The following is a 25,213-nucleotide window of genomic DNA, read 5'->3' on the forward strand; positions in this document are numbered from 1 at the left end:
GACCAACTTGATTTGTATTTAGCCACCTCAGTGCTTAGTATAGTGCCTAGTACATAGTAAGCACTTAAAAAATACCATAATTATGATTATATACACTTGTCCACTGCTCTTCCCAACTTCAAAGACATATTATAATCACATCTCTTCCAAGAGGCTTTCCCTGATTAAGCCCTCTTTTACCCTACTCTCTCTTCCATTCACATCACCTGTGCTCATAATAATAAATAAATAAATAATAATGGTATTTATTAAGCCCTTACTATGTGCAAAGCACTGTTCTAAGTGCTGGGGAAGTTACAAGGTGATCAGGTTGTCCCACGGGGGGTGCTCACAGTCTTAATCCACATTTTACAGATGAGGTAACTGAGACCCAGACAAGTTATGTGACTTGCCCAAAGTCACATAGCTGACAATTGGTGGAGCTGGGTTTTGAACCCATGCCCTCTGACTCCAAAGCCCGTGCTCTTTCCACTGTGCCATGCTGCTTCTCATGGATCTCTACTCTTTATGCACCTACTATTCAACCCATCCTCAGTCTCATAGTACTTAGTACATATCCCTAATTAATTTATTTTAATATCTGGAAAGGGAAATGCCTATCAACCCTGTTGTAGTTTACTCTCCAGGTGCTTGGTACAGGGCTCTGCATAGTATGAGTGCTAAATAAATAGCATTGATTGGTTGATTGACTGTGACCTCAGACCATTCTCTCTACCACCCATCTTGCAGGGCATGCTCCTGGGGATACCGGGGGACTGGGCGAGAGAGTATGGATACATTAGTGTGTACACCCTCACCCTCACCACTCACTACGACAAAAACAACTCGAGCCCACCCATGTCCAGCTGGTAGTAAGCAGTACCTCTACATTTTGAACCACTGGTGTCTGAAAAATGTACTCCTTAAGGGCTAGGGTCAGAAAAGGTAAACTAATGAATTTGCAAAGACACGATGTGAAAGATTCTATCTCCAAACTTTGCCACTCATGGATGCAGTATCGCTGTCTGCAGTGTCATCCATTTTATTCAAACATATTTATTGAGCACTTACTGTGTGCAGAGCACTGTACCAAATACTGTGTCATCACCTGCAGCACAATCTTCGATTAACTAACAACAATCACCACCACTATGGTTTCCCACATCCTGAAATAAGGGGTTGTGATGCTTGTTAATTTTCTGCCCAAATAAAAGACTGTAAGCTCCTTGAGCAGGGATCCTGTCTATTGTATTGTACTCTTCCAAACACATAGTACAATGCTCCGATTATATATGTATATGTATGTATATATACACATATATGAATTGTACATATGATATCCCACTTTTCCCGCCCAGGCCCCTGCCAACTCATCCCAATCCAAACCCTCCCCACCCCTCGCACCCTTCCCCCTCCCTCCACTCCCTCCACAGCTGCTGCCAAGTGTGGCCTCTGGAACCCCCGCTCCATTATAGGTAAGCTCCCTTTCATCCTGGACCTATTCCTTTCCAGCTTTCTACTCCTCCTTGCCCTCATCTCTTCAGTGGAGGCCTCTTCTTCTGTCACTCCCCCAGACTCACTGGAAAAGGAGGAGGCATTGGTTTCCTTCTTACCCCCCAATGTCGCTTTCACCCTATCCCTTCTCCCCCTTCCCTTTCCTTCCCTTCCTTTGCAGTCCACATTATTTGCCTCCACCACCCCCTCCAGATTCTTGTAGCCGTCATCTACCGCCCCTCTGGCCCCACCTCCAACTTCTTTAACGATTTTGACCCCTTCCTCACCCTCCTTCTCTCCTTTTCCATGCCCACTCTGATCCTCGGAGACTTCAACATCCACATGGATATCCCTGGTGACTCCTCTGCCACCCACCTTCTAACTCTCCTTGACGCTGCCAACCTCTTGCTCCACCCCACCTCACCCACTCACCAACTTGGTCACACCCTCGACCTCATCATCTCCTACCGCTGCACTATCTCCACCCTCACCAACTCTGAAATCCCTCTCTCTGATCATAACCTTCTCACCTGCCTCCTCACTCACACTCCTCTCCCCTGTAAATCTATATTACTACCTCACAGAGACCTCCGCTCTCTCAACCCCATCCATCTTTCTGAGTGCCTCACACCCCACCTCGCCTCCCTTTCCTGTCTACCCAATCTTGATAATCAGATTGCTGCTCTCAACTCTACCCTTTCTACTCAGCTAGACTCACTCGCTCCCCTTTCCCTTCGCCGCTCTCGTACCACTAACCCACAGCCTTGGATCACTGCCACTGTCCACCTCCTTCGCTCTTATGCTCGAGCTGCTGAACGCCGCTGGCGAAAGACTAAACACCAAACCAACCTCGTTCACTTCAAGTTTATCTTTTCCTGCCTTAACTCTGCCCTCTCCTCTGCCAGACTAAACTATTTCTCCTCCCTTATTGACACCCATGCCCATCATCCCTGTCAGCTCTTCCGTGCATTTAACTCCCTTCTCAGGCCCCCTGTTCCTCCCCATCCTCCTTCCCTCACCCCCAACGATCTGGCCTCCTACTTCATTAATAAAATTAACTCCATCAGGTCTGAGCTCCCCAAAGTCACTCCTCCCCCTTCTCCAACCCCCTGGCTCTCAACCCACTCCACTACTCTCCCATCCTTCCCAGCAGTATCCTCAGATGAGATCTCCTTCCTCCTCTCAAGTGCTACTCTGGCCACCTGTGCTTCTGACCCCATTCCCTCTCATCTTATGAAGTTGCTCTGACGTCCAGGCCTGTGCTCTTTCCAGTAGGCCGTGTTGCCTCCATTTGTCACACCTCTGCTGACAACTTGCATCCAGCCATTGGACCTAGTTTTAACATGGATAACACCTAAAACACAGAGCTCCTAACAATTGCTTCATGAAAGCATATTCCATAGAGACTGAGGAGACCATTAAATCAGCAAATACTTCATTTATTCTGTCAGTGCAAGATCTTAGTGAGTTCTCAAGTGTCCTGTCTAGTTCCTTGCAGCAATCATTTTGGGGGCACAGACAAGGACTGAAAAACTTTTTTTTTTCTAATGGCATTTGTTAAGCACTTACTCTGTACTAGGCACTGTACTAAATGCTGGGGTAGAAACAAAATAATTGGGTTGGACACAGCAACTGCCTTACATTGGGCTTACAGTCTTAATCCCCATTTTACGATGAGGAAACTGAGGCTCAAATAAGTGAAGTGACTTGCCCAAGGTCACAAAACAGATGAACATTAGATTTGGGTGGCTCAGTGGAAAGAGCACAGGCTTTGGAGTCAGATTGCATGGGTTCAAATCCTGGCTCCACCAATTGTCACCTTTGTAACTTTAGGCAAGTCACTTAACTTCTCTGTACCTCAGTTACCCCATCTGTAAAATGGAGATTAAGACTGTGAGCCCCCCGTGGGACAACCTGATCATTTTGTAACCTCCCCAGCATTTAGAACAGTGCTTTGCACATAGTAAGTTCTTAATAAATGCCATTATTATTATTATTATTATTGTTATTATCCTCTGACTCCTAGGCCCATGCTCTTTTCACTAGGCCATGCTGCTTCTCTCTTCTCAGAGAACATTTCTTCTGCTGAAGAACTCAGAAAATGTTCACCTGTATGTAGGAATAAAAAAATTATCCCTAAGGGCAGGAATGTCAGGGATTTATTATTAACCTGCCATCTTATTTTCATAGAAAGCTTAGATATTGGGACACCATTTTAAACTTGCACATCTTCCCCTTTCCTTGTGGTACCTGGTTTAGGCTTGGAGAGTACAAGGATGAAGTTGATGTGTTCCAGCCTTCAGGACTTTCTATTTCCCAGAATGCTATAGGACCTGACCTGAACAAGTAGTGAACTTGCTCCAGTCTGAACATGAAATTCCCAGTATTTAATGGGTTAGCCAAGAGCAGCCGGATTGACCAGTTTTGTGGAACAGATCCAATTCTGGAACACCTGCATATTTTCCTACAGTTATTATGGACCACCTTCAAAAATTCAGAATGGTTTCAGCTAAATGAGGATTGATGGTTGGCCTAATTGTTCTTCTCATTACTCAAGTATTAGATTACCATTGGAATGTAAGAGCTTCATGGGCTGAATTGGTGTCTTGTATTTTTGTTGTACTTCCCTAACATTTAGTACGGTGCTTTTCATTCAATAGGTGCTAAGTAGATGACACTTTTTGGGATACAGAGGCAAGGGTATCCACTAAGAAGCATGGCATAGTGGATAGAGCACAGGCCTAGAAATCAGAAGGTCCACCACTTATCTACTGTGTGACATTGGACAAGACACTTCACTTCTCTGTGCTTCAGTTACCTCCTCTGTAAAATGAGAATTGAGCCTGTGAGTCACACATGTACATTCAACTGCCGTACGTTCTTCCATACATTCAACTCCCTTCTCAGGCCCCCGGTTCCTCCCCCTCCTCCTTCCCTCACCCCCAACGATCTGGCCTCCTAATTCATTAATAAAATTAAATCCATCAGGTCTGAGCTCCCCAAAGTCACTCCCCACCCTTCCGCAACCCCCTGGCTCTCAACATTCTCTGCTACTCTCCCATCCTTCCCAGCAGTATCCTCAGAGGATCTCTCCTCCCTCCTCTCAAGTGCTACTCCGGCCACCTGTGCTTCTGACCCCATTCCCTCTCATCTCATGAAATCTCTCGCTCCATCCCTTCTCCCCTCCTTAACTTCCATCTTCAACCACTCACTCTCCACTGGTTCCTTCCCCTTTGCCTTCAAACATGCCCATGTCTCTCCCATCCTAAAGAAACCCTCTCTTGACCCCACCTCACCTTCTAGCTATCGCCCCATATCCCTCCTACCATTCCTTTCCAAACTCCTTGAACGAGTTGTCTACACGCGCTGCCTCGAATTCCTCAACACCTACTCTCTCCTCGACCCCCCTCCAGTCTGGCTTCCATCCCCTACATTCCACGGAAACTGCCCTCTCAAAGGTCACCAATGACCTCCTGCTTGCCAAATCCAACGGCTCCTACTCTATCCTAATCCTCCTCGACCTCTCAGCTGCCTTCGACACTGTGGACCACCCCCTTCTCCTCAACACGCTATCCAACCTTGGCTTCACAGACTCTGTCCTCTCCTGGTTTTCCTCATCTCTCTGGTCGTTCATTCTCAGTCTCTTTTGCAGGCTCCTCCTTCCCCTCCCATCCCCTTACTGTAGGTGTTCCTCAGGGTTCAGTTCTTGGTCCCCTTCTGTTCTCTATCTACACTCACTCCCTTGGTGACCTCATTCACTCCCACAGCTTCAACTATCGTCTCTATGCTGATGACACCCAAATCTACATCTCTGCCCCTGCGCTCTCTCCCTCCCTCCAGGCTCGCATCTCCTCCTACCTTCAGGACATCTCCATCTGGATGTCTGTCCACCACCTAAAACTCATGTCCAAGACTGAACTCCTTGTCTTCCCTCCCAATTCCTGCCCTCTCCCTGACTTTCCCATCACTGTTGATGGCACTACCATCCTTCCTGTCTCACAAGCCCGCAACCTTGGTGTCATCCTCGACTCTGCTCTCTCGTTCACCCCTCACATCCAAGCCGTCACCAAAACCTGCCGGTCTCACCTCCGCAACATTGCCAAGATCTGCCCTTTCCTCTCCATCCAAACCAGTACCCTGCTCATTCAATCTCTCATTCTATGCCATCTGGATTACTGTATCAGCCTCCTCTCCGATCTCCCATCCTCCTGTCTCTCCCCTCTTCAATCCATACTTCACGCCGCTGCCCGGATTGTCTTTGTCCAGAAACGCTCTGGGCATGTTACTCCCCTCCTCAAAAACCTCCAGTGGCTACCAATCAACCTATGCATCAGGCATAAACTCCTCACCCTCGGCTTCAAGGCTCTCCATCACCTCGCCCCCTCCTACCTCACCTCCCTTCTCTCCTTCTATAGCCCAGCCCGCACCCCCCTCCTCCTCTGCCGCTAACCTCCTCACTTTGTCTCATTCTCACCTGTCCCGCCGTCGACCCCCGGCCCACGTCCTCCCCCTGGCCTGGAATGCCCTCCCTCTGCACATCTGCCAAGCTAGCTCTCTTCCTCCCTTCAAAGCCCTACTGAGAGCTCACCTCCTCCAGGAGGCCTTTCCACACTGAGCCCCCTCCTTCCCCTCCCCCTCCTCCCCATCTCCATCTCCCCCGCCTTACCTCCTTCCCCTCCCCAAAGCACCTGTATATATGTATATATGTTTGTATGTATTTATTACTCTATTTATTTATTTATTTTATTTGTACATATTTATTCTACTTATTTTATTTTGTTAATATGTTTTGTTTTGTTCTCTGTCTCCCCCTTCTAGACTGTGAGCCCACTGTTGGGTAGGAACCATCTCTAAATGTTGCCATCTTGTACTTCTCAAGCGCTTAGTACAGTGCTCTGCACACAGTAAGCACTCAATAAATACGATTGAATGAATGAATGAATGTGACGGGGACTGTGTCCACCCCAATTTGCTTGTAAACACCCCAGGGCTTAGTATGTGCTTGGCACATTTTTGAATTCCTATTTGGTTTTCTCTTAAAATGATGGCAAACCCTCATGAGTTTAATCCCAATAACAGCCAATGAGAACTAGAAAGACAGCATACCACATTGATATTCTGTTTTTGTCCTCATGTTTTGTGAAGACCCACTAAGTACCTTAGATTGACTAGCCCCCACCCTACCGATCACTGTGACTCCTGCTATTTATTTTTATTTCTTTAAGCTACAGTACATTTCAATCCTGAGGGGTGTCATGGAATACTTTGGAAACCATTCAGTCGTATTTATTGAGCATTTAATGTGTGCAAAACACTGTACTAAGCGCTTGGGACAGTACAATACAAGGATAAGCAGACACATTCCCTGCCCGTAATGAACTTACAATCTAGAAACAAGTTTATGGATTGTGAAACAATGTTACTTGAAAAGGAGGAGCTTGAGGAAAATCTTGAAAGGGTCTTGGTGCTTGGCACATAGTAAGTGCTTGATAAATGCCATTTTTAAAAAAAACAAATTCCATCATAATTTTCTAGGAGCAGAGCTGGGATTTGAACCAGGGCCTGTGGAATATTGATTGACTACTGCTCTTTCTTACATACTGTGTTTCTCCCATTAAAAGATTGATTAATAGCTATTAAATGAATCCTATTGGACAAGGCACTAATCAAACCACACAGTGCAACTGCCTTTTAGTTTACAGTCTAATAAATCTATGTAAAAATCTATATGCATTCAATAAATGAAATCTAACAAAGTAGTTTATTGGTCCGCTTGTTACTCAGATTTCAAGGAGTAGAACTGAACCCATTATGTTTATTCGTCAGGAATGTCACCCTAAGATTTTATTATATTTCATTTTAAATGTGATGCAGGTCCAATTTCACATTAAGAAGGACTAAATCTGTGGGCACATTTTGCTTATTATTTACACAAAATGTTTTCACTACAAATCATTCTAATATCTGCTCTTCTAGAGTCTATGACAGTATCCATAGTAAATATTGTCTATTGTAACTGAATATTATTGAGTGAATTAAGGAATATTTTTCAGGAGGTAATGCTATCTCTTTATTATCAGACATAAAACCTCATAAAACCTCTTCTCTGGGAGAAGAAATGATTCATCTGCAAAAGTCCAAGAATGTCTTATTGCTACAATCGATCAACCGTATTTATTGAACACTTACTGTGCTCAATAAAGAGTTGGTAGACACATTCCTTGCCACTAGGAGATTACTGTCTAGAGGGACTCTGCACTTTTGACTTCACTCAAATTTCTTTTGGATTAAACTGGGTGCAGCAAACTAAGCGTGACATTTTTGTTTCTTGACAACCTTAAATACCTTCTGTCATTGTTAGAGGAGGTTGGGCTTTAGCCACAAATGCACTGTTCTAGAATCAGTGACACATCTTCTATAGCCAGGACACGAAAGCCTGTAGTCAACAACTAAGCTTTATTTCTTTCATTTTATTTTGTATTTTGTTTCATTATTTCTTGTCAGCAAATATCTGTGAGGCAGGGCAAAGGTGATGGCAGTAATACTTTAGCCACTAAACTCTAGGGACTGCTGGAACATTCACCAACCAATGATCCTAGAGATAGATTGATATGTAGACATCAGGGCAAATGCATTCAGAAAGACAATCTAAACTGTATCCAAGCAATGGCAATCACAATTGCTATAGAGACTTTGTGCTATGATTTTTGCAATATTACTTCTTTTAACTACTTTTGAACACAATTAAGATGTTACCCTATCCCACACAAAATTCTGGGTGTTTGTGGGATAGAATTTTGTGTGGGATAGGGTAACATCTTAATTGTGTTCAAAAGTAGTTCAAAGAAGCAATATTGCAAAAATCATTTTAGAGCCATTTTTAGCCAAGTGCATTAGATGTCCACGCATTGTGTCTTTGCTTTTTTTAATTTATCCTAAACATGTCTTGAGCTGATCTGACCAAAGTTCCTCCTTTCTTTGAAAATTTGCTCTAACTTCCCACTGTTCACTTCTTCCTCTCTTTCTCTCCAATACGTTCCAATCTGAAGCAGCATGGCCTAGTGGAAAAAGCATGGGCCTAGGAGACAGAGGACCTGGGTTCTAATCCTGATTCCATTACATACCTGCTGTGTGTCACCTAGGGCAAGTCACTTCTCTCTGCCCCAGTTCCCTCATCTGCAAAAAGGGGATTTAATACCTGTTCGCCCTCCTACTTAGACTGTGAGCCAGCCCTATGTGGAACCTGATGATTGTGTATCTACTCCAGCACTTAGTACAGTGCTTGGTACCTAGTAAGCACTTAACAAATACCATCATTATTATTATTAACACGACTACTACTACCACTACTATTTTTATTACCAACTTGTACTCTGTTTCTTTCTGTTTCTTTCCTCTAAGATTGCATGTTTTCATAGCCACCCAATTTATAACTTTCATATCCACCCAATTTATGACTTTCTTCTTTCCAGTTGCAATTCTTAGGACCCTTGTCAAATAATGTGATTTGATAGAGCTCATGCTCCACAATAGAAAACATTCTGAACATCTATCTGCTCTAGGAAAATTATCCACCGAATGCCACCCTCTGGCTAATGTCTGATACGTATTGCCCAAGACTATATTGAACTTTGTGAATCTTGAAGATGAGTTTTGTAAAATAGATAACTGGAATGGCTAGGAAAGGACAGGAAATACCACTCTCATTCTCTCTCTTAAACAGATCTCTGTCTATCTCCTTCTTTCACAAGTGCCTGCCCTTTGTGATTTATTCAACTGAGTTTAAAATCAGAGTTAAAATGTTCAAGTGGAAAGAAATTGTGAAATTGTGAACTTTTCTATCCAGATTCCTCCCAATGTATAGGATAACTCCCAGGGAATAAAAGAGGGCCTTTGGGAGGAGCGACTATATTGTAAGCAGTATTTAACTCCAAAGCAGTAATTTGTGCAGGGGGAGCATCTTAACAGCTGTTGCATTTATCTTAACAATTTGTCTTTCCTCCCTGTGGGTCCTATCTTGAAACCAAGTTCTGTGGGATGCCGACTCTGTTCAAGTCCTAAAATACCCTTTTGGTTTTAGGTCAAAGAAGAAATGAAAATTCTTGCCCAGAGCAAAGGTGTTAACTCATTCAAGATGTTTATGGCCTATAAAGATCTGTATATGATTGGCGATGCTGAGTTATATGCAGCTTTTTCTCGGTGCAAGGAAATTGGTGCTCTCGCCCAAGTTCATGCTGAAAATGGAGACTTGATTGCAGAGGTAGGTATTTGCATTTTAAGTCTTTTTCTGGAAGGAAGCAGTCATGGATGCAGGAGAAGAAATAGTGCCCGGAACATGTTGATGCCTCAGTGGTCTTGTAAGGGACTAGGAAGTTTGTTGGCAACCTTATTCCAGACCGAAAAAAAACAATATCAGAAACCAACCACTTTAAAGGGAAGGATGGTTTCCTTTCAAAAGAGATGAATAGTCGGGCAGCAATACAGCATGTTGTAAATGCACTTAAAAGTTGGGGTTTTTTTGTTTGTTTTTTAATGAGCCGAACTCATTCACTGCCAAAGATAAGCAGTGTGGTCTAATGGAAACAGCATATGCTTGTGAGCTTGTTGTGGGCAGGGAACATATCTGTTAACTCTGTTGTCTTGTACTCTACCAAGTATTTAGTACAGTGCTCTGCCCATAGTAAGCACTCAATAAATCTTGTTTTGTTTTGTTGTCTGTCTCCCCCTTCTAGACTGTGAGCCATTGTTGGGTAGGGACCGTCTCTATATGTTGCCGATTTGTACTTCCCAAGCACTTAGTACAGTGCTCTGCACACAGTAAGCACTCAATAAATATGATTGAATGAATGAATGAATGAATAAATACCATAGATTGATTGATTGACTGGGAGTCAGAATACCTGCATTCTAATTCTGACTCCTCCACTAGCCTGCTGTGTGACCTCAGGCAAGTCACTTTATTCTTCCTTGCCTCAGTTTCCTCATTTGTATAATGAAGAATGATGTCCTTCCTCCCATTCTGACTGTGAGCCTGATGAGGAACAAGGATGTGTCTAATCTGATTATCTTGTATCTGTGGGACAACCCGATCACCTTGTAATATCCCCAAAGCTTAGAACAGTGCTTTGCACATAGTAAGCACTTAATAAATGCTATTATTATTATTATTATTATTATTATTACCTCAGAGTTTAGTGCAGAGCTCAGTTTGAACAGGGAATGTGTCTGTTTATTATTATATTGTACTCTCCCAAGCACTTAGTGCAGTGCTTTGCACACAGTGAGAGCTCAATAAATATGATTGAATGAATGAATGAAATATCTGGTACATAATAAGTGCTTAACGAATACCGTTATTATTCTTATCTTTATTCCCTCCACTATTCCTGGAAATTTTTCTGATCATTATTTTTTATTCTTTTATATCGTTTTGGTATTTTTTAAGTGCTACCTATGTTCCAGGCACTTTACTCTGGGGTAGACACAAGCTAAGCAGGTTGGACACAGTCCATGTCCCACATGGGGCTCACAGCCTTAATCCCCGTTTTGCGGGTGAAGTAAGTGAGGCCCAGAGAAATGAAGTAACACAACTGACAAGTGGCAGAGCTGGAATTAGAACCCAGGTCCTTCTGACTCCCAGGCCCATGCTCTGTCCATTAGGTAGCACTGCTTTGTATTTATCTCCAGATTGTATTTATTGTGTCATGTTGAGAACTGAGGGCATCATTGTGGCCACTGTTCCTGCTCCTGTTGATAATAATGGTGATATGCTAGGCACGTTTGGACAGATCTATGGAAACTCTTAAGAATTAATTTAAATAAAAAGGCAACAAAGTAATCCTAATTTTTCCTTTAGGGTATCATTAAAAGGATCTTACTTCACTTTACACAACTCCAGCATTGTCATCTCAGAAGTAGAAGATTTTCTGCCCTTCATACTTCCCCTTTCCCTGGAATCAATCAATCATATTTATCGAGGACTTTTTTATGGTGTTTGTTAGGTGCTTACTATGTGTCAGGCGCTGTACTAAGTTGTGGGGTAGATACAAGCTAATTAGGTAGGACACAGTCCCTGTCCCACAAATTGATCACACTCTTAATAGCAGAAAAGTTATTGATTGGTTGAGTCTATGTAAACTCCAGCTATCACGAATGAACCATACACCCAATCAGTCAATCAATTGTATTTACTGAGCCGTTATTCATTCACTCAATCATATTTATTGAGCGCTTACTGTGTGCAGAGCACTGTGCTAAGCATTTGGGAAGTACAAATAGGCAACACATAGAGACAGTCCCTATATTGTTTGCAGAGCACTGTACTAAGCGCCTGGGAAAGTACAATATACCAATATAACAGACACATTCACTGACCACTGCCACTACTCAAACAAGATAATGTTCAAACTTGGAATTTAATTAGGAACACAAATGGGAAAAGATCACAATTGGCAATTCTAAAATCAGGTTTTACAAAATAACATTACCAGTCACTAGGTTTAAGGCTCTCAGGCTGAATATTTGATTAACAGAATCCAAATGCCTTGTGCAAATATAACACCCAAATTAGGATAACCAAATTAACCTGGTCTAGTTTCCTTTTGATCCCTGGTACAGCTTAGATAGAAGTAAATTACTGCATGAAGAACTCTTCTGGCTTGGTCTCAAGGAGAGGAGGCAGGAGCAGGCATCACAGCCAACAGCTACTTTTTTTCTTTTATGGTATTTGTTAAGCACTTACTATGTGCTGGGCACTAACTCCTCAATCTCAGCTTCAATGCTCTCTGTCACCTCGCCCCCCTCCTACCTCACCTCCCTTCTCTCCTTCTACAGCCCAGCCCACACCCTCCACTCCTCTGCCACTAACCTCCTCACTGTACCTTGTTCTCGCCTGTCCCACCGTCAACCCCTGGCCCACGTCCTCCCCCTGGCCTGGAATGCCCTCCCTCCACACATCCACCAAGCTAGCTCTCTTGGTCCCTTCAAAGCCCTACTGAGAGCTCACCTCCTCCAGGAGGCCTTCCCAGACTGAGCCCCCTTTTTCCTCTCCTCCTCCCCATCCCTCTGCCCTACCTCTTTCCCCTTCCCACAGCACCTGTATCTACATTTGTACAAATTTTTACTCTATTTATTTTACTTGTACATATTTACTATTCTATTTATTTTGTTAATGATGTGCATTTAGCTTTAATTCTATTTGTTCTGACGCCTTTGACACCTGTCTACATGTTCTGTTTTGTTGTCTGTCTCCCCCTTCTAGACTATGAGCCCGTTGTTGGGTAGGGATCGTCTCTATATGTTGCCAACTTGTACTTCTCAAGCGCTTAGTACAGTGCTCTGCACACAGTATGTGTTCAATAAATACAGTTGAATGAATTAATGAATGCTGGGGTAGATACAAGCTAATCAGGTTGGACACAGTCCATGTCTCACATGGCTCTCACAGTCCTAATCTCCCTCTTACAGATGAGGTAACTGAGACCTAGAGAAGGGAAGTGACTTGCCCAAGGTCACCCAGGAGACAAATGGCAGAGTCAGGATTAGAACCCAGGTCCTTCTGACTCCCAGGCCTGTGCTTTATCCACTGTGCATGCTGCTTCAGTAAACCACATGTCTTACTTTCCATCATGTAGCACTCAAGGGAGCTTGGTCCCACCTCCAGGAGGGTCAGTGCTCTCCTACTGTTGGCAGAGAAACCAGCCCTCCCACATGGTTTGTTGGCCTCTTTCAGGCCTGTGACCTTGCTGCTTGCTAACATTTTGAAGGCTTGAGTTATGGGTCTGTCTGTATCCATCTGAACCCCCTAGTATCCATGCCCATTTTGGGAACCAGGGACCACCCCAGCCTCCCCTCAGAGATCCTCGGAGCCCGACCCCTAAGGCCTCTCTGAACCCAAGCTGGGAAGGGACCCTCAGGCCAGCGCAGGACCCTGTCCCAAGTTCCCCACCACTGTGGCCCTGGGTGTGAGTGGGGGATTAGAGAGTGATGGATGGAGCCTCCCTTCCCTTTGATGGCTCCAGTAGGGTGGGTTACTCGATCCTCCAAGAAGCAGGTTGGCATAGCGGATAGAGGTAGGGCCTGGGAGTTAGCAGGTCATGGGTTCTAATCCCTGCTCTGCCACTTGTCTGCTGTGCGGCCTTGGGCAAGTCACTTAACTTCTCTGTACCTCAGTTGCCTCATCTATAAAATGAGGATTAAAACTGTGAGCCCTATGCAGGACAGGGAATGTGTCCAACCCAATTTTCTTGGATTGATCCACCGCAGCACTTAGTAAAGTGGTTGGTACATAGTAAGTGCTTAACAAATACTACTATTATTATTATTATTATTATTACCTTCCAGAGACATGTATTTCTGTCGCCCCTATGTTTCTAACAGCTCACAGGGCTTCTATTGAAATGAGGGGTAGAAGAGACATCAGAATTAAGGAAAATGTCCATTTGGACTGTTTTGGATCCAGGTCTTAAATGCACACTTTACAAAACCTCATTTTTGTTATAAGATGACTAAAATAGTCACAATTTTCTTCTGAAATTGCTTTCTGCTTCCCTTCTCCCACTCCCTTCTGTGTCATCCTGACTTCATCCCTTATTCATCCCACCTCCCAGCCCCACAGCACTTGTGTACGTATATGTCATTTATTTATTTATATTAGCGTCTGTCTCCCCTCCTAGATGGTAAGCTCCCTGTTGGCAGGGAATGAGTCTGTTTATTGCTATATTGTACTCTCCCAAAAGTTTAGTACAGTGCTTTGCACATGGTAAGTGCTCAATAAATGCAACTGACTGACTGACCTTTACTTGCTAGCACTTCTAACTTCCTAATTCATTTTAAGGTGTCAATTGAAAAGGGTCATCCTCCACCATAGTTTCATTCTTCTTGGCTCTGCAGGGTGCAAAGAAGATGTTGGCATTGGGGATTACTGGACCTGAGGGCCATGAGATGTGCCGGCCAGAACCTGTCGAGGCAGAAGCCACTCTGAGGGCCATCACCATAGCCAATGCCGTGAACTGTCCACTTTATGTGGTGCATGTGATGAGCAAGTCTGCAGCTAAGGTGATAGCTGATGCGAGGAGGGATGGTGAGTGTTGTACATCAAATTCATTCTCCCCTCCTCAAAAATCTCCAGTGGCTGCCTGTCAACCTACGAATCAGGCAAAAACTCCTCACTCTTGGCTTCAAGGCTCTCCTACCTCACCTCCCTTCTCTCCTTCTACAGCCCAGCCCGCACCCTCCGTTCCTCTGCCGCTAATCTCCTCACTGTGCATCATTCTCGCCTGTCCTGCCGTCGACCCCCAGCCCACGTCCGTCCCCTGGCCTGGAATGCCCTCCCTTCACACATCCACCAAGCTAGCTCTCTTCCTCCCTTCAAAGCCCTACTGAGAGCTCACCTCCTCCGGGAGGCCTTCCCAGACTGAGTCCCCTTTTTCCTCTCCTCCTGCCCATCCCCCCCACCTACCCCTTTCCCCTCCCCACAGCACTTGTGTATATTTATACATATTTATTACTCTATTCATTTTATTCATGTGTATATAGCTATAATTCTATTTATTCTGATGGTATTGACAGCTGTCTACTTGTTTTGTTTTGTTGTCTGTCTCCCCCTTCAAGACTGTGAGCCCGCTGTTGGGTAGGGACCATCTCTATATGTTGCCTACTTGTACTTCCCAAATGCTTAGTGCAGTGCTCTGCACACAGTAAGCACTCAATAAATATGATTGAATGAATGAATAAATGAATATATTGAGCACTTACTGTGTCAAGCGCTGTACTAAGCACCTGGGAGAGTACTATACTATACATAATATAGTACTATACTATATCATACACAGTACCTGCCCACAAGGAGCTCACAGTCTAGAGAGGGAGGTAGACATTAGTATAAATAAATAAATAGATTAAATAAATGGATAAATAAATTACAGATATATACAGGTATATGCAGATATATAAACTGTGCTGTGGGGAAGGGAGGGAGGGAGGGTAAATGAGGGAGGAGGTGTGAGTGGCACAGAAGGGAGTGGGAGAAGAGGAGAGGAGGGCTCAGTCAGGGAAGGCTTCCTGGAGGAGATGTGCCTTCAATAAGGCTTTGAAGTGGGGGGGAGCAATTATCTGTCAGATATGAGGAGGGAAGGCATTCCAGGCCAGTGGTAGGATATGGGTGAGAGGATGGCGGCAAGATAGATGAGATTGAGGTACAGGGAGAAGGTTAGCACCAGAGGAACAAAGTGTGTGGGCTGGGTTGTAGAAGGAGAGCAGCGAGGTGAGTTAGGTGGGGGCAAGGTGTTTAAGTGATATAAATCATTTAAGGTTTTAGGTGAAAGGTGAAATCCATCAGAATTTATTGAGGGCTTCCTCTGTGTGGTGCACTGTACTAAACACTTGGGAGAGTACATTAGAGCTGATAGGCATGATCACTGCTCTCATATATGGGTATGCAGCAGAGTTTATCGATATGCTTGGCCTCGTGGATCGAACACAGGCCTGGGATTCGGAAAGACCTGGATTCTAATCCCTGTTCCTCTACTTGCTTGCTATGTGACCTTGGGCAAGTCACTTAACTTCTCTGTGCCTCAGTTACCTCATCTGTAAATGGGGATGGAGATTGTGATACCCATGTGGGACAATGACTGTGTCCAACCTGATTAGCTTATAACTACTGCAGTGCTTAGAACAGTGCTTGTCACACAGTAAGTGCTTAACAAATACCACCACCATCATCATCATCATGCTCATAAGTGCTATCGGCAGAGGTAGGCAATGTGTGAGTACCCAAGTGCAAAGCGCTAAAATGTTAGTTGTGGATCAATCAATCAGTGGTATTGAATGTTATGTGCAGAGCACTGTACTAAGCACTGTAGAGGGGAAGATAGGGTGAAGAGTTGGGAGATTAATCACGGAAGGACTCCTGGAGGAATGGCGATTTCAGGAGGGCTTTGAAGACTTGAGATCAGTGGTGGGCTGAAGCAGCAAGGCTCAGTAGAAAGAGCATGAACTTTGGAGTCAGAGGTTATGGGTTCAAATTCTGGCTCCGCCAACTGTCAGCTGTGTGACTTTGGGCAAGTCACTTAACTTCTCTGTGCCTCAGTTACCTCATCTGTAAAATGGGGATTAAGACTGTGAGCCCCCCTTGGGACAACCTGATCACCTTGTAACCTCCCCAGTGCTTAGAACAGTGCTTTGCACATAGTAAGCGCTCAACAAATACCATCATTATTATTATTATTATTATTATAAAGGGGAAGAAGTTTCTGGTAGAAGAGAAGGCCTGGGTAAGAGGTTGATGGTGAGAAAAATGAGAATGAGGCTAAGGGAATAGGTTGTTGTGAGAGGAATGAAGCTGGGGTGAAATGGGAGAGGAGTGTGGCCTAGTGGAAAGAGCCTGGGCCTGAGAGTCAGAGGACCTGGGTTCTAATCCCCACTCCTCCACTTGTCTGCTGTGTACCTTAGGCCAAGTCACTTAATTTCTTGGCACCTCAAATTCCTCATCTGCCAAATAGGGATTCAATACCTGTTCTCCTTCCTACCCTAGGCCGTGAGCCCCATGTGGGACTTAATTATCTTGTATCTATTCCAGTGTTTAGTACACAAAGTAAGCACTTAACGGGGCTGGTTCTGGGGCAGCTACAGAATTCAGTGACAGAGCCATGGCTGAGCCAGTAATGCCCTGTCATAAATTTACTGTTTTAATGGATCCATCTTATGGCCCATCTTCATTTTCTTTCACCTTGGTCAGCTCCTTGTGGGCAGGGAATGTGTCTATTAATAATAATAATAATAATGATGGCATTTGTTAAGCACTTACTATGTGTAACACACTGTTCTAAGCACTGGGGTGGATACAAGTGACCAGGTTGTCTCACGTGGGGCACACAGTCTTAATCCCCATTTTACAGATAAGGTAACTGAGGCCCAGAGAAGTTAAGTGACTTGTCCAAAGTCACACAGCAGACAAGCGGCAGAGGTGGAATTAGAACCCTGACACCCAAGCCCGGGCTCTTTCCACTGAACCATGCTGCTTCCCTGTAAGTACTCAGGAAATACAGTTGGCTGATTGACTGACTCTGTCTGACCATCATCTTGGGTTTACCCAACACCTCAGTGGGTCACCCTTGTAATTCAGTAGAGCACACCATTCCAGGATGGGGTTTCAGATTCAAATGAGTAATACCATTCTCCCAACCCCATCCCTGCTCTCTCCCCTCTCCCATCCTGCATAGCCTCCCTATGTGCTAAATCACGGGTCTCTAATTCCATTCTCCATAGTACAGTTATTTGTGTTTTGGCTTTTTTGGCTGAGAAGCAGTGCAGCTCAGTGGAAAGAGCACGAGCTTGGGGGGCAGAGGTCATGGGTTCTAATTCTGGCTCCGCCACTTGTCAACAGTGTGACTTTGGGCAAGTCACTTCACTTCTCTGTGCCTCAATAGCTCATCTGTAAAGTGGGGATTAAGACTGTGAGCCCCATGTGGGATAACCTTGATTACCTTGTACCCCCCCAGTGCTTAGAACAGTGCTTGGCACATAGTAAGCGCTTAAGAAATGCCATCATCATTATTATTTAATCTTTCATTCTAGCCTTAGCAGCATCCCTGGCCACTCTCACTACCTTTTCCCCCTCCCCATGGCTTTCCACTCACCTTTTGCTGTCCAGCTTCCTATCCTAGATGGAGTCATGGATCTGTCGAGAGCAGCAGATATGAGTTGGTAGGATAGCAGTGGTCCCTTCCCAAGCCACCCCAACACACCTGATATGTCCTTGTTTCCATTCCTGTGATCCTGACCAGGATTGGGAAGCAGTGAGGTGGGAGAGCATGGTGGTTGCTGGGACTGTTGCTAAAGCTAGAATTAGAGGTTCAAAGTAAAAGCCCCAAAATTCTCCCAGATCACAGTTCAACCCTTAAGGAATTTAATTTTAATGTCCGTCTCTCCCTCTACACTGTAAGCTCCTGCTGAACAGGGAATGTGTCTACCAAATCTTTCATTTGGTACTCTCCCAAGCGCTTAGGATAGCACTGAACACACCCTAAGTGCTCAATAAGTTTGAATGATAAGGAGCATGGGGTGGGTCTGAAAATCTGCTGGGAGCTGGGGGCAGGCTGAGGCAATTGATTTACCTGCAACAGTTGGACATAAAGCCAGTACACACCCCGAGCTGCCCCAACAAGCGTGTTACGTAACTCCCGGTTGCACTGTGGGGTACTCGGAAATCTGGAATACCTTGTGTGACTTTGGGCAAGTTACTTAACCTCTCTGCGCCTCAGTTACCTCATCTGTAAAATGGGGATTAAGACTGAGAGAGCCCCACGTGGGACAACCTGATTACCCTGTATCTACCTTAGCGCTTAGAACAGTGCTTGGCACATAGAAAGCGCTTAACAAATACCATCTTCCTCCTCATTATCATCGTCATCACTGACCTGGGTTTTGTAATTGAAAAGCTTTTGGGACGTGCAATATTAGAGTCTGCCACCAGGTGGATCTGTTGTCAACAGAATAGAATCAATGTTCCTGAAATTATTTGCCTTTGCCAAAGTAATAATAACAACTGTGGTATTTGTTAAGTATTTACTTTCTGCCAAGCACTGTACAAAACTCAAGGGTAAATACAAGTTAGTTAGGTCATAAACAGTACCTATCCCACATGGGGCTCACAGTCTAAGTCAGACATATAATGCATTTTAAATCACACATAATAATAGTAATAATAATAATGACATTTATTAAGCACTTACTATGTGAAAAGCACTGTTCTAAGCGCTGGGCAGGTTACAAGGTATTCAGGTTGTCCCACGGGGGGCTCACAGTCTTAATCCCTATTTTACAGTTGAGATAACTGAGGCACAGAGGAGTTAAGTGACTTGCCCAAAGTCACACAGCTGACAGTTGGAGGAGCCGGGATTTGAACGCATGACCCCTGACTCCAAAGCTCGTGCTTTTCCCACTGAACCATGCTGCTTCTCATCAGTTACATGAAACGTCAGAATAACGTTTTATGAAACAGGGAAATTAGCAAGAAATTCTCTGACTTACCTCCCTAGGGGTCTGATAGTTTTACGGTTATATTAGTGATCAGGATCTTGACCTTCTTTTTGCATGAGTCCAAAATTCAAAAGCAAAAATAATTCAAAATCTCAAAAAATGTATGTAATGTAGGGCAGATGGACAGGCAAATTTGCTTTAAAAGGCACCCAAAAATGTACAAACACTGTAATAAACTGGACATTTTTCTAATGTTGTGAATTAGATATAGTGAAATGTTTATATTTTGATTTAGGGTTTTAGTGTTAAAGGTAATATATCATTCCAAATTCATAAATCCAAATTCTGAAGAGGTACCAGGGCTGGGGGAATATGCCATAGTGTCTAGTGTAAATATTATTAAGATATGCAAATGGATAGGAAAATAACAGAGGAAAACCTTCATATCATGGCATTATAAGAGTTGGTCAGAAAATGACAACTGAAGGTATAGCTAAAACAATGCTTATGGCATTTGTCAAACTTAAAAGGAAAAAGTATGATACATTTTACAATCAGCACAGAAAGGCTGATAGCAAATAAGGGCAGCATAGGACTGATACACAATTTATGTTGAGTAATATCTTTAAAAATATTAGCCGAGTAATACCCCAGTGAAATGACAGGAGACTAAGAATAAGCTTTTTTTGTATAAATGATTCACTATGGAATAATTTAGTCATGCAGGTAATTTTCTTTTAAAACTTCCACAGAATGGCCTAGTGGAAAAGAACATTGGCCTGGAAGTCATGAGACCTGGGTTCTAATCCCAGTTCTGCCACTTGTCTGCTGTGTAACCTTGGACAAGTCACTCTCTTAACTGCATACTCATTGTGAGTAGGGAATGTGTCTGCCAACTCTGTAGTGCTGTCCTCCCAAAGCTCATAGTACAGTGCTTTGCACATGGTAAGCACTCAAAAAATGCCATTGTTGAGTAAACTTCTCTGTGCCTCCATTTCCTCACCTGTATAATAGATATTTGATACCTGTTCTTCCTCCCAGCATGAGCCCCCTAAGGAACAAGGACTGTGTCTAACCTGATTGTATATCTATCCCAGCACTTAGCACAGTGCTTGGCACACAGTAAGCACTTAAAAAATACCCCAATTACTGTTATCATCACCAGCGCCCAACCATTTATAATAATACACATCTCAACCACCTCACCCTAGGAGATAGCATAGGATAGCAAATTTCTTTCTTTCTTTATTAAGCAGAGGCTATATGCTATGCCCTGGGAATAGATGCCATATAATCAGATAAGAGTAAACAGAGGTGAAAGTAAGCAAGAATGGACCAGAAAGCAGTTCTAATAGAACAACAAACCCTGGGATGGTGTTTCAAAGTGAGTCGCTTAGAAATGCTGAGCCACGACTCCTGGTACAGAGCTCAGTGGAGTGCCAGGCTTGACATCACTTTGGAATGGGGTGCAAAGCGTCTGGAATTTGGGATCACCGGTTCAGTTACCCACTCTGCTGGGGGGACCTGGGGTTGGGTAGGGCAGTGGGGCACAGACATGGGCGGCTCAGGGCAATGCTTTCTGATCCCTCTGTGAGGCTGGCATGGCCCAGGAGGCCTGTCTCCTTTCTCTGCTTCCTCTCTCTTCCCTTTCTCCTTCCTCCTCCCTCTTTCCCCCACCACTCAATCATTCAAATAATCATATTTATTGAGCACTTACTGTATAATGATAATAATAGTGATGGCATTTGTTAAGCACTTACTATGTGCCAAGCACTGTTCTAAGCTCTGGGGGGATACAAGGTAATGAGGTTGTCCCACATGGGGCTCACAGTCTTAATCCCCATTTTACAGATGAAGGAATTGAGGCCCAGAGAAGTTAAGTGACTTGTCCAAAGTCACACAGCAGACAAGTGGCAGACTCGGGATTAGAACCCATGACCTCTGACTCCCAAGCTCGGGCTCTTTCCACTTAGCCACGGTTCTTTCCCATGCAGAGCACTGTACTGACAGCTTGGGGGAATACAATACAACAGAGTTGGCAGACATATTTTCTGTCAATCAATCAATCAATCAATCAATCGTATTTATTGAGCGCTTACTATGTGCAGAGCACTGTACTAAGCGCTTGGGAAGTACAAATTGGCATCACATAGAGACAGTCCCTACCCAACAGTGGGCTCACAGTCTAAAAGGGGGAGACAGAGAACAGAACCAAATATACCAACAAAATAAAATAAGTAGGATAGAAATGTACAAGTAAAATAAATAAATAAATAAATAGAGTAATAAATATGTACAACCATATATACATATATACAGGTGCTGTGGGGAAGGGAAGGAGGTAAGACGGGGGATGGAGAGGGGGACGAGGGGGAGAGGAAAGAAGGGGCTCAGTCTGGGAAGGCCTCCTGGAGGAGGTGAGCTCTCAGCAGGGCCTTGAAGGGAGGGAGAGAGCTAGCTTGGCGGATGGGCAGAGGGATGGCATTCCAGGCCCGGGGGATGACGTGGGCCGGGGGTCGATGGCGGGACAGGCGAGAGCGAGGTACAGTGAGGAGATTAGTGGTGGAGGAGCGGAGGGTGCGGGCTGGGCAGTAGAAGGAGAGAAGGGAGGTGAGGTAGGAGGGGGCGAGGTGATGGACAGCCTTGAAGCCCAGGGTGAGGAGTTTCTGCTTGATGCGCAGATTGATCGGTAGCCATTGAAGTTTTTTGAGGAGGGGAGTAATATGTCCAGAGCGTTTCTGGACAAAGATAATCCGGGCAGCAGCATGAAGTATGGATTGAAGTGGAGAGAGACACGAGGATGGGAGATCAGAGAGAAGGCTAGTGCAGTAGTCAAGACGGGATAGGATGAGAGCTTGAATGAGCAGGGTAGCGGTTTGGATGGAGAGGAAAGGGCGGATCTTGGCAATGTTGCGGAGCTGAGACCGGCAGATTTTGGTGACGGCTTGGATGTGAGGGGTGAATGAGAGAGCGGAGTCGAGGATGACACCAAGGTTGCGGGCTTGTGAGACGGGAAGGATGGTAGTGCCGTCAACAGAGATGGGAACATTGAGGTCACAGTCTAGAGGGGGAGAAAAACATTAATATATATAAATAATGCATAAATAAATTACAGACATGTACATAAGTGCTCTGAGGCTAAAGGAAGGGTGAATGAAGAGAACATATCAGGATGATGCAGATGGGAGTAGGAAAAGAAGAAATGAGAGCTTAGAGAAGGCCTCTTGGAAGAGATGTGCCTTCAGTAAGGCTTTGAACAAGGGGAGAGTAAATGCCTGTCAGATATGAAGAGGGAAGGCATTCCAGGCCAGAGGCAGGATGTGGGCGAGAGGTTGGTGGTGAGATAGAAGAAACTGAGGTACAGTGTGTAGGTTGGCATTAAAGAAACGAAGTGTTTGGGCTGGGCTGCAGTAGGAGAGTAGCAAGATGAGGCAGGAGTGGGTAAGGTGACTGCTTCAAAGCCGAGGTGAGGAGATTTGGTTTGTTGAGGAGGTGGATGGGCAACATCTGCAGGTTCTTGAGGAGCAGGGAAATGCTTGGTGCTGTACGGGAAGTCGGGGGTCTGTTTCCAGACTTACCAGGAGGCATCTACTTTCCAGTCCAACTGGACCCAGGGTTTATGGCCCAGCTAAGTCCTGTGGAGCTTCTCCCTCTGACCAAGTTGGACATCCTTCCCTGTCCAGATGCCTTGGGGTCAGGGCCTGTGGGCCTGGGATTCAGGAAGAGGAGAATGTTAGAAAGGCCTCTTCCTCTTGCTTGGCCAGATGTCAGTCGGTGATAGGATGGATACCATCAGCTGTGTCTGTGCAGTCTGTAACAATATCAATCAACTGTATTTTTTTCTTATGGAACTTGTTAAGCGGTTATGTGTCAAGCACTGTATATTTATTTCAATTGTATTTATTGAGCACTTAATGTGTGCAGAACACTGTACTAAGCACTGTAAAAGGTCTGGCAGAGTGGTACAGTAAGTTGGCATTAGAGGAGCAAAGTGTGTGGACTGGGTTGTAATAACAAGTCAGCAGGATAAGGCAGGAGAGGGTGATAACAATGGTAAGGAGCTACTCTAATGCCAAAGTATTTGGGCAACCACTGAAGGTTCTTTAGATGAGGGGAGATGTGGACTGAATGTTTTTGCAGAAATATGATCCAGGTGGCAGCATGAAATATGGACTGGAGTGGGGAAAGACAGGAGACAGGGTGGTTAGTGAGAAGCCAGATGCAGTAAACAAGATGTGATAGGCTAAGTGGGTCAGTATAGTAGTGGTTTGGATAGAGAGGAATGGGTGGATTTTGTTGAAGTTGTGAAGGCGGAAACAATAGGATATGGTGTCAGACTGAAGTACTGTGGCCTAGTAGATAAAGCACAGGCCTGTGAGCCAAAGGATTCTGGGTTCTAATCTCTGCTCTGCCAGTTACCTGCTGTTTGACCTTGGGCAAATCACCTAACTTTTCTGTGTCTCAGTTTCCTCAACTGCAAAATGGGGATACAACACTTGTTCTCCCTCCTATTTAGACTGTGAGCCCCATCTGAAACAGGGACTGTATTGGGTCTAACTTGTACCTATCCCAGCACTTGAAAACAATATTTGACACAGTAATCCTTAACAAATACTATCAAAAAAAATACATGGGTTCAATGAGAGGGATGAGTTGAATCAAGGTTATGGGCTTGTGAGATAGAAAAGTGATGTTTTCTACAGTTATAAGGAAGTCCAACGGGATGTCGGATTTTGGGTGAGAAGATGAGGACATGTTTAGTTTGAGGTTTAGTTGGGAAGTCCAAGTAGAGATGTCTTGAAGGAAGGAGGAAATGTTCAACTCCAGAGAATGAGAGAGTTCAAGGTTGCAGATGGAGATTTGTGAATCATCAGCATATGGATGGTAATTAAAACCATGGGAGTGACTGAATTCTCCAAGGAAGTGAGTGTAGATGGAGAAGAGAAGGAAACCCAGAACTGAGCCATGAAGGACACTTCAGTTAGAGGCAGGGAGGGAAGAGAGGAGCCTGCATGTATATGTATGGACTCTAGAGAGAAGGTAAAAACAGGAGTTGGAGAGACCAGAGCCTACAAAAGGTAAAAACTCCTTGGGAGAAGTATTGTGCTCAGCTCATAGTAAGTACTCAGTAAATATGATTGATCAATTGATTGATAGAGTGAAAAGGATATTGACAGATGTTATCTGTATGGAGAAAGAAGGAAACAATTTTGTTTGAGAGAGGAGTTATTTTAACTGCAGTATTTTTCTCTTAGAAATTATAGATTTAATAAAGGAAAATTGATTAATCCTTAAAATAAGCAAGCCATTTAGGTGCCTAAAGAGTTGGATATAATTGTCAACAACTGTACCCAATACAAATAAATTTTAGTGTTAATGCATTGACAGACAAGGAACATTTCAATCAACACACACCACAGAAGACATATAGCATATTTCTGGAGAAAAACACCACTTCCAAAAAGAGAAATGACAAGTCATGGAAATACAATGTGGCCACAGAAATGCAAGTCATTCTGAGTGGAAGAAGAGATTAACCAAAGGGCAGCATAATTCAACACTCCAATCACAGAACAGGAAGTTGGCCCTTGACCAGAATAGGGAAAACTGTGTTGTTGGGGTCAAAGGCAAGAAGGACATGGTCCCTGCCCAAAGGAGTTTTAATCTAATGGGAAAGTCAGTAAAAAAAGGAGACAATAAGGATATAAAGTGATCCATAATCACATAAATTGAAGCATTTCTTCTAAACTGTAAACTTGTC

The 25,213-nt window shown here is 44.2% G+C and overlaps 1 protein-coding gene across 1 annotated transcript in view; it reads left to right on the top strand.

Moving 5' to 3' along the window:
* The window catches only part of DPYS (dihydropyrimidinase), a 98,288-nt gene that overhangs the window by 15,096 nt on the left and 57,979 nt on the right, over positions 1–25,213 (top strand). The window contains exons 3-4 of the mRNA XM_038744496.1: positions 9,554–9,733; positions 14,365–14,554. Coding sequence (XP_038600424.1) covers positions 9,554–9,733; positions 14,365–14,554 — 370 coding nt within the window. The remainder of the gene's footprint in view (positions 1–9,553; positions 9,734–14,364; positions 14,555–25,213) is intronic.

This window comes from Tachyglossus aculeatus, chromosome 4, assembly GCF_015852505.1.
Source record: "Tachyglossus aculeatus isolate mTacAcu1 chromosome 4, mTacAcu1.pri, whole genome shotgun sequence".
Classification (NCBI taxonomy): Eukaryota; Metazoa; Chordata; class Mammalia; order Monotremata; family Tachyglossidae; genus Tachyglossus; species Tachyglossus aculeatus.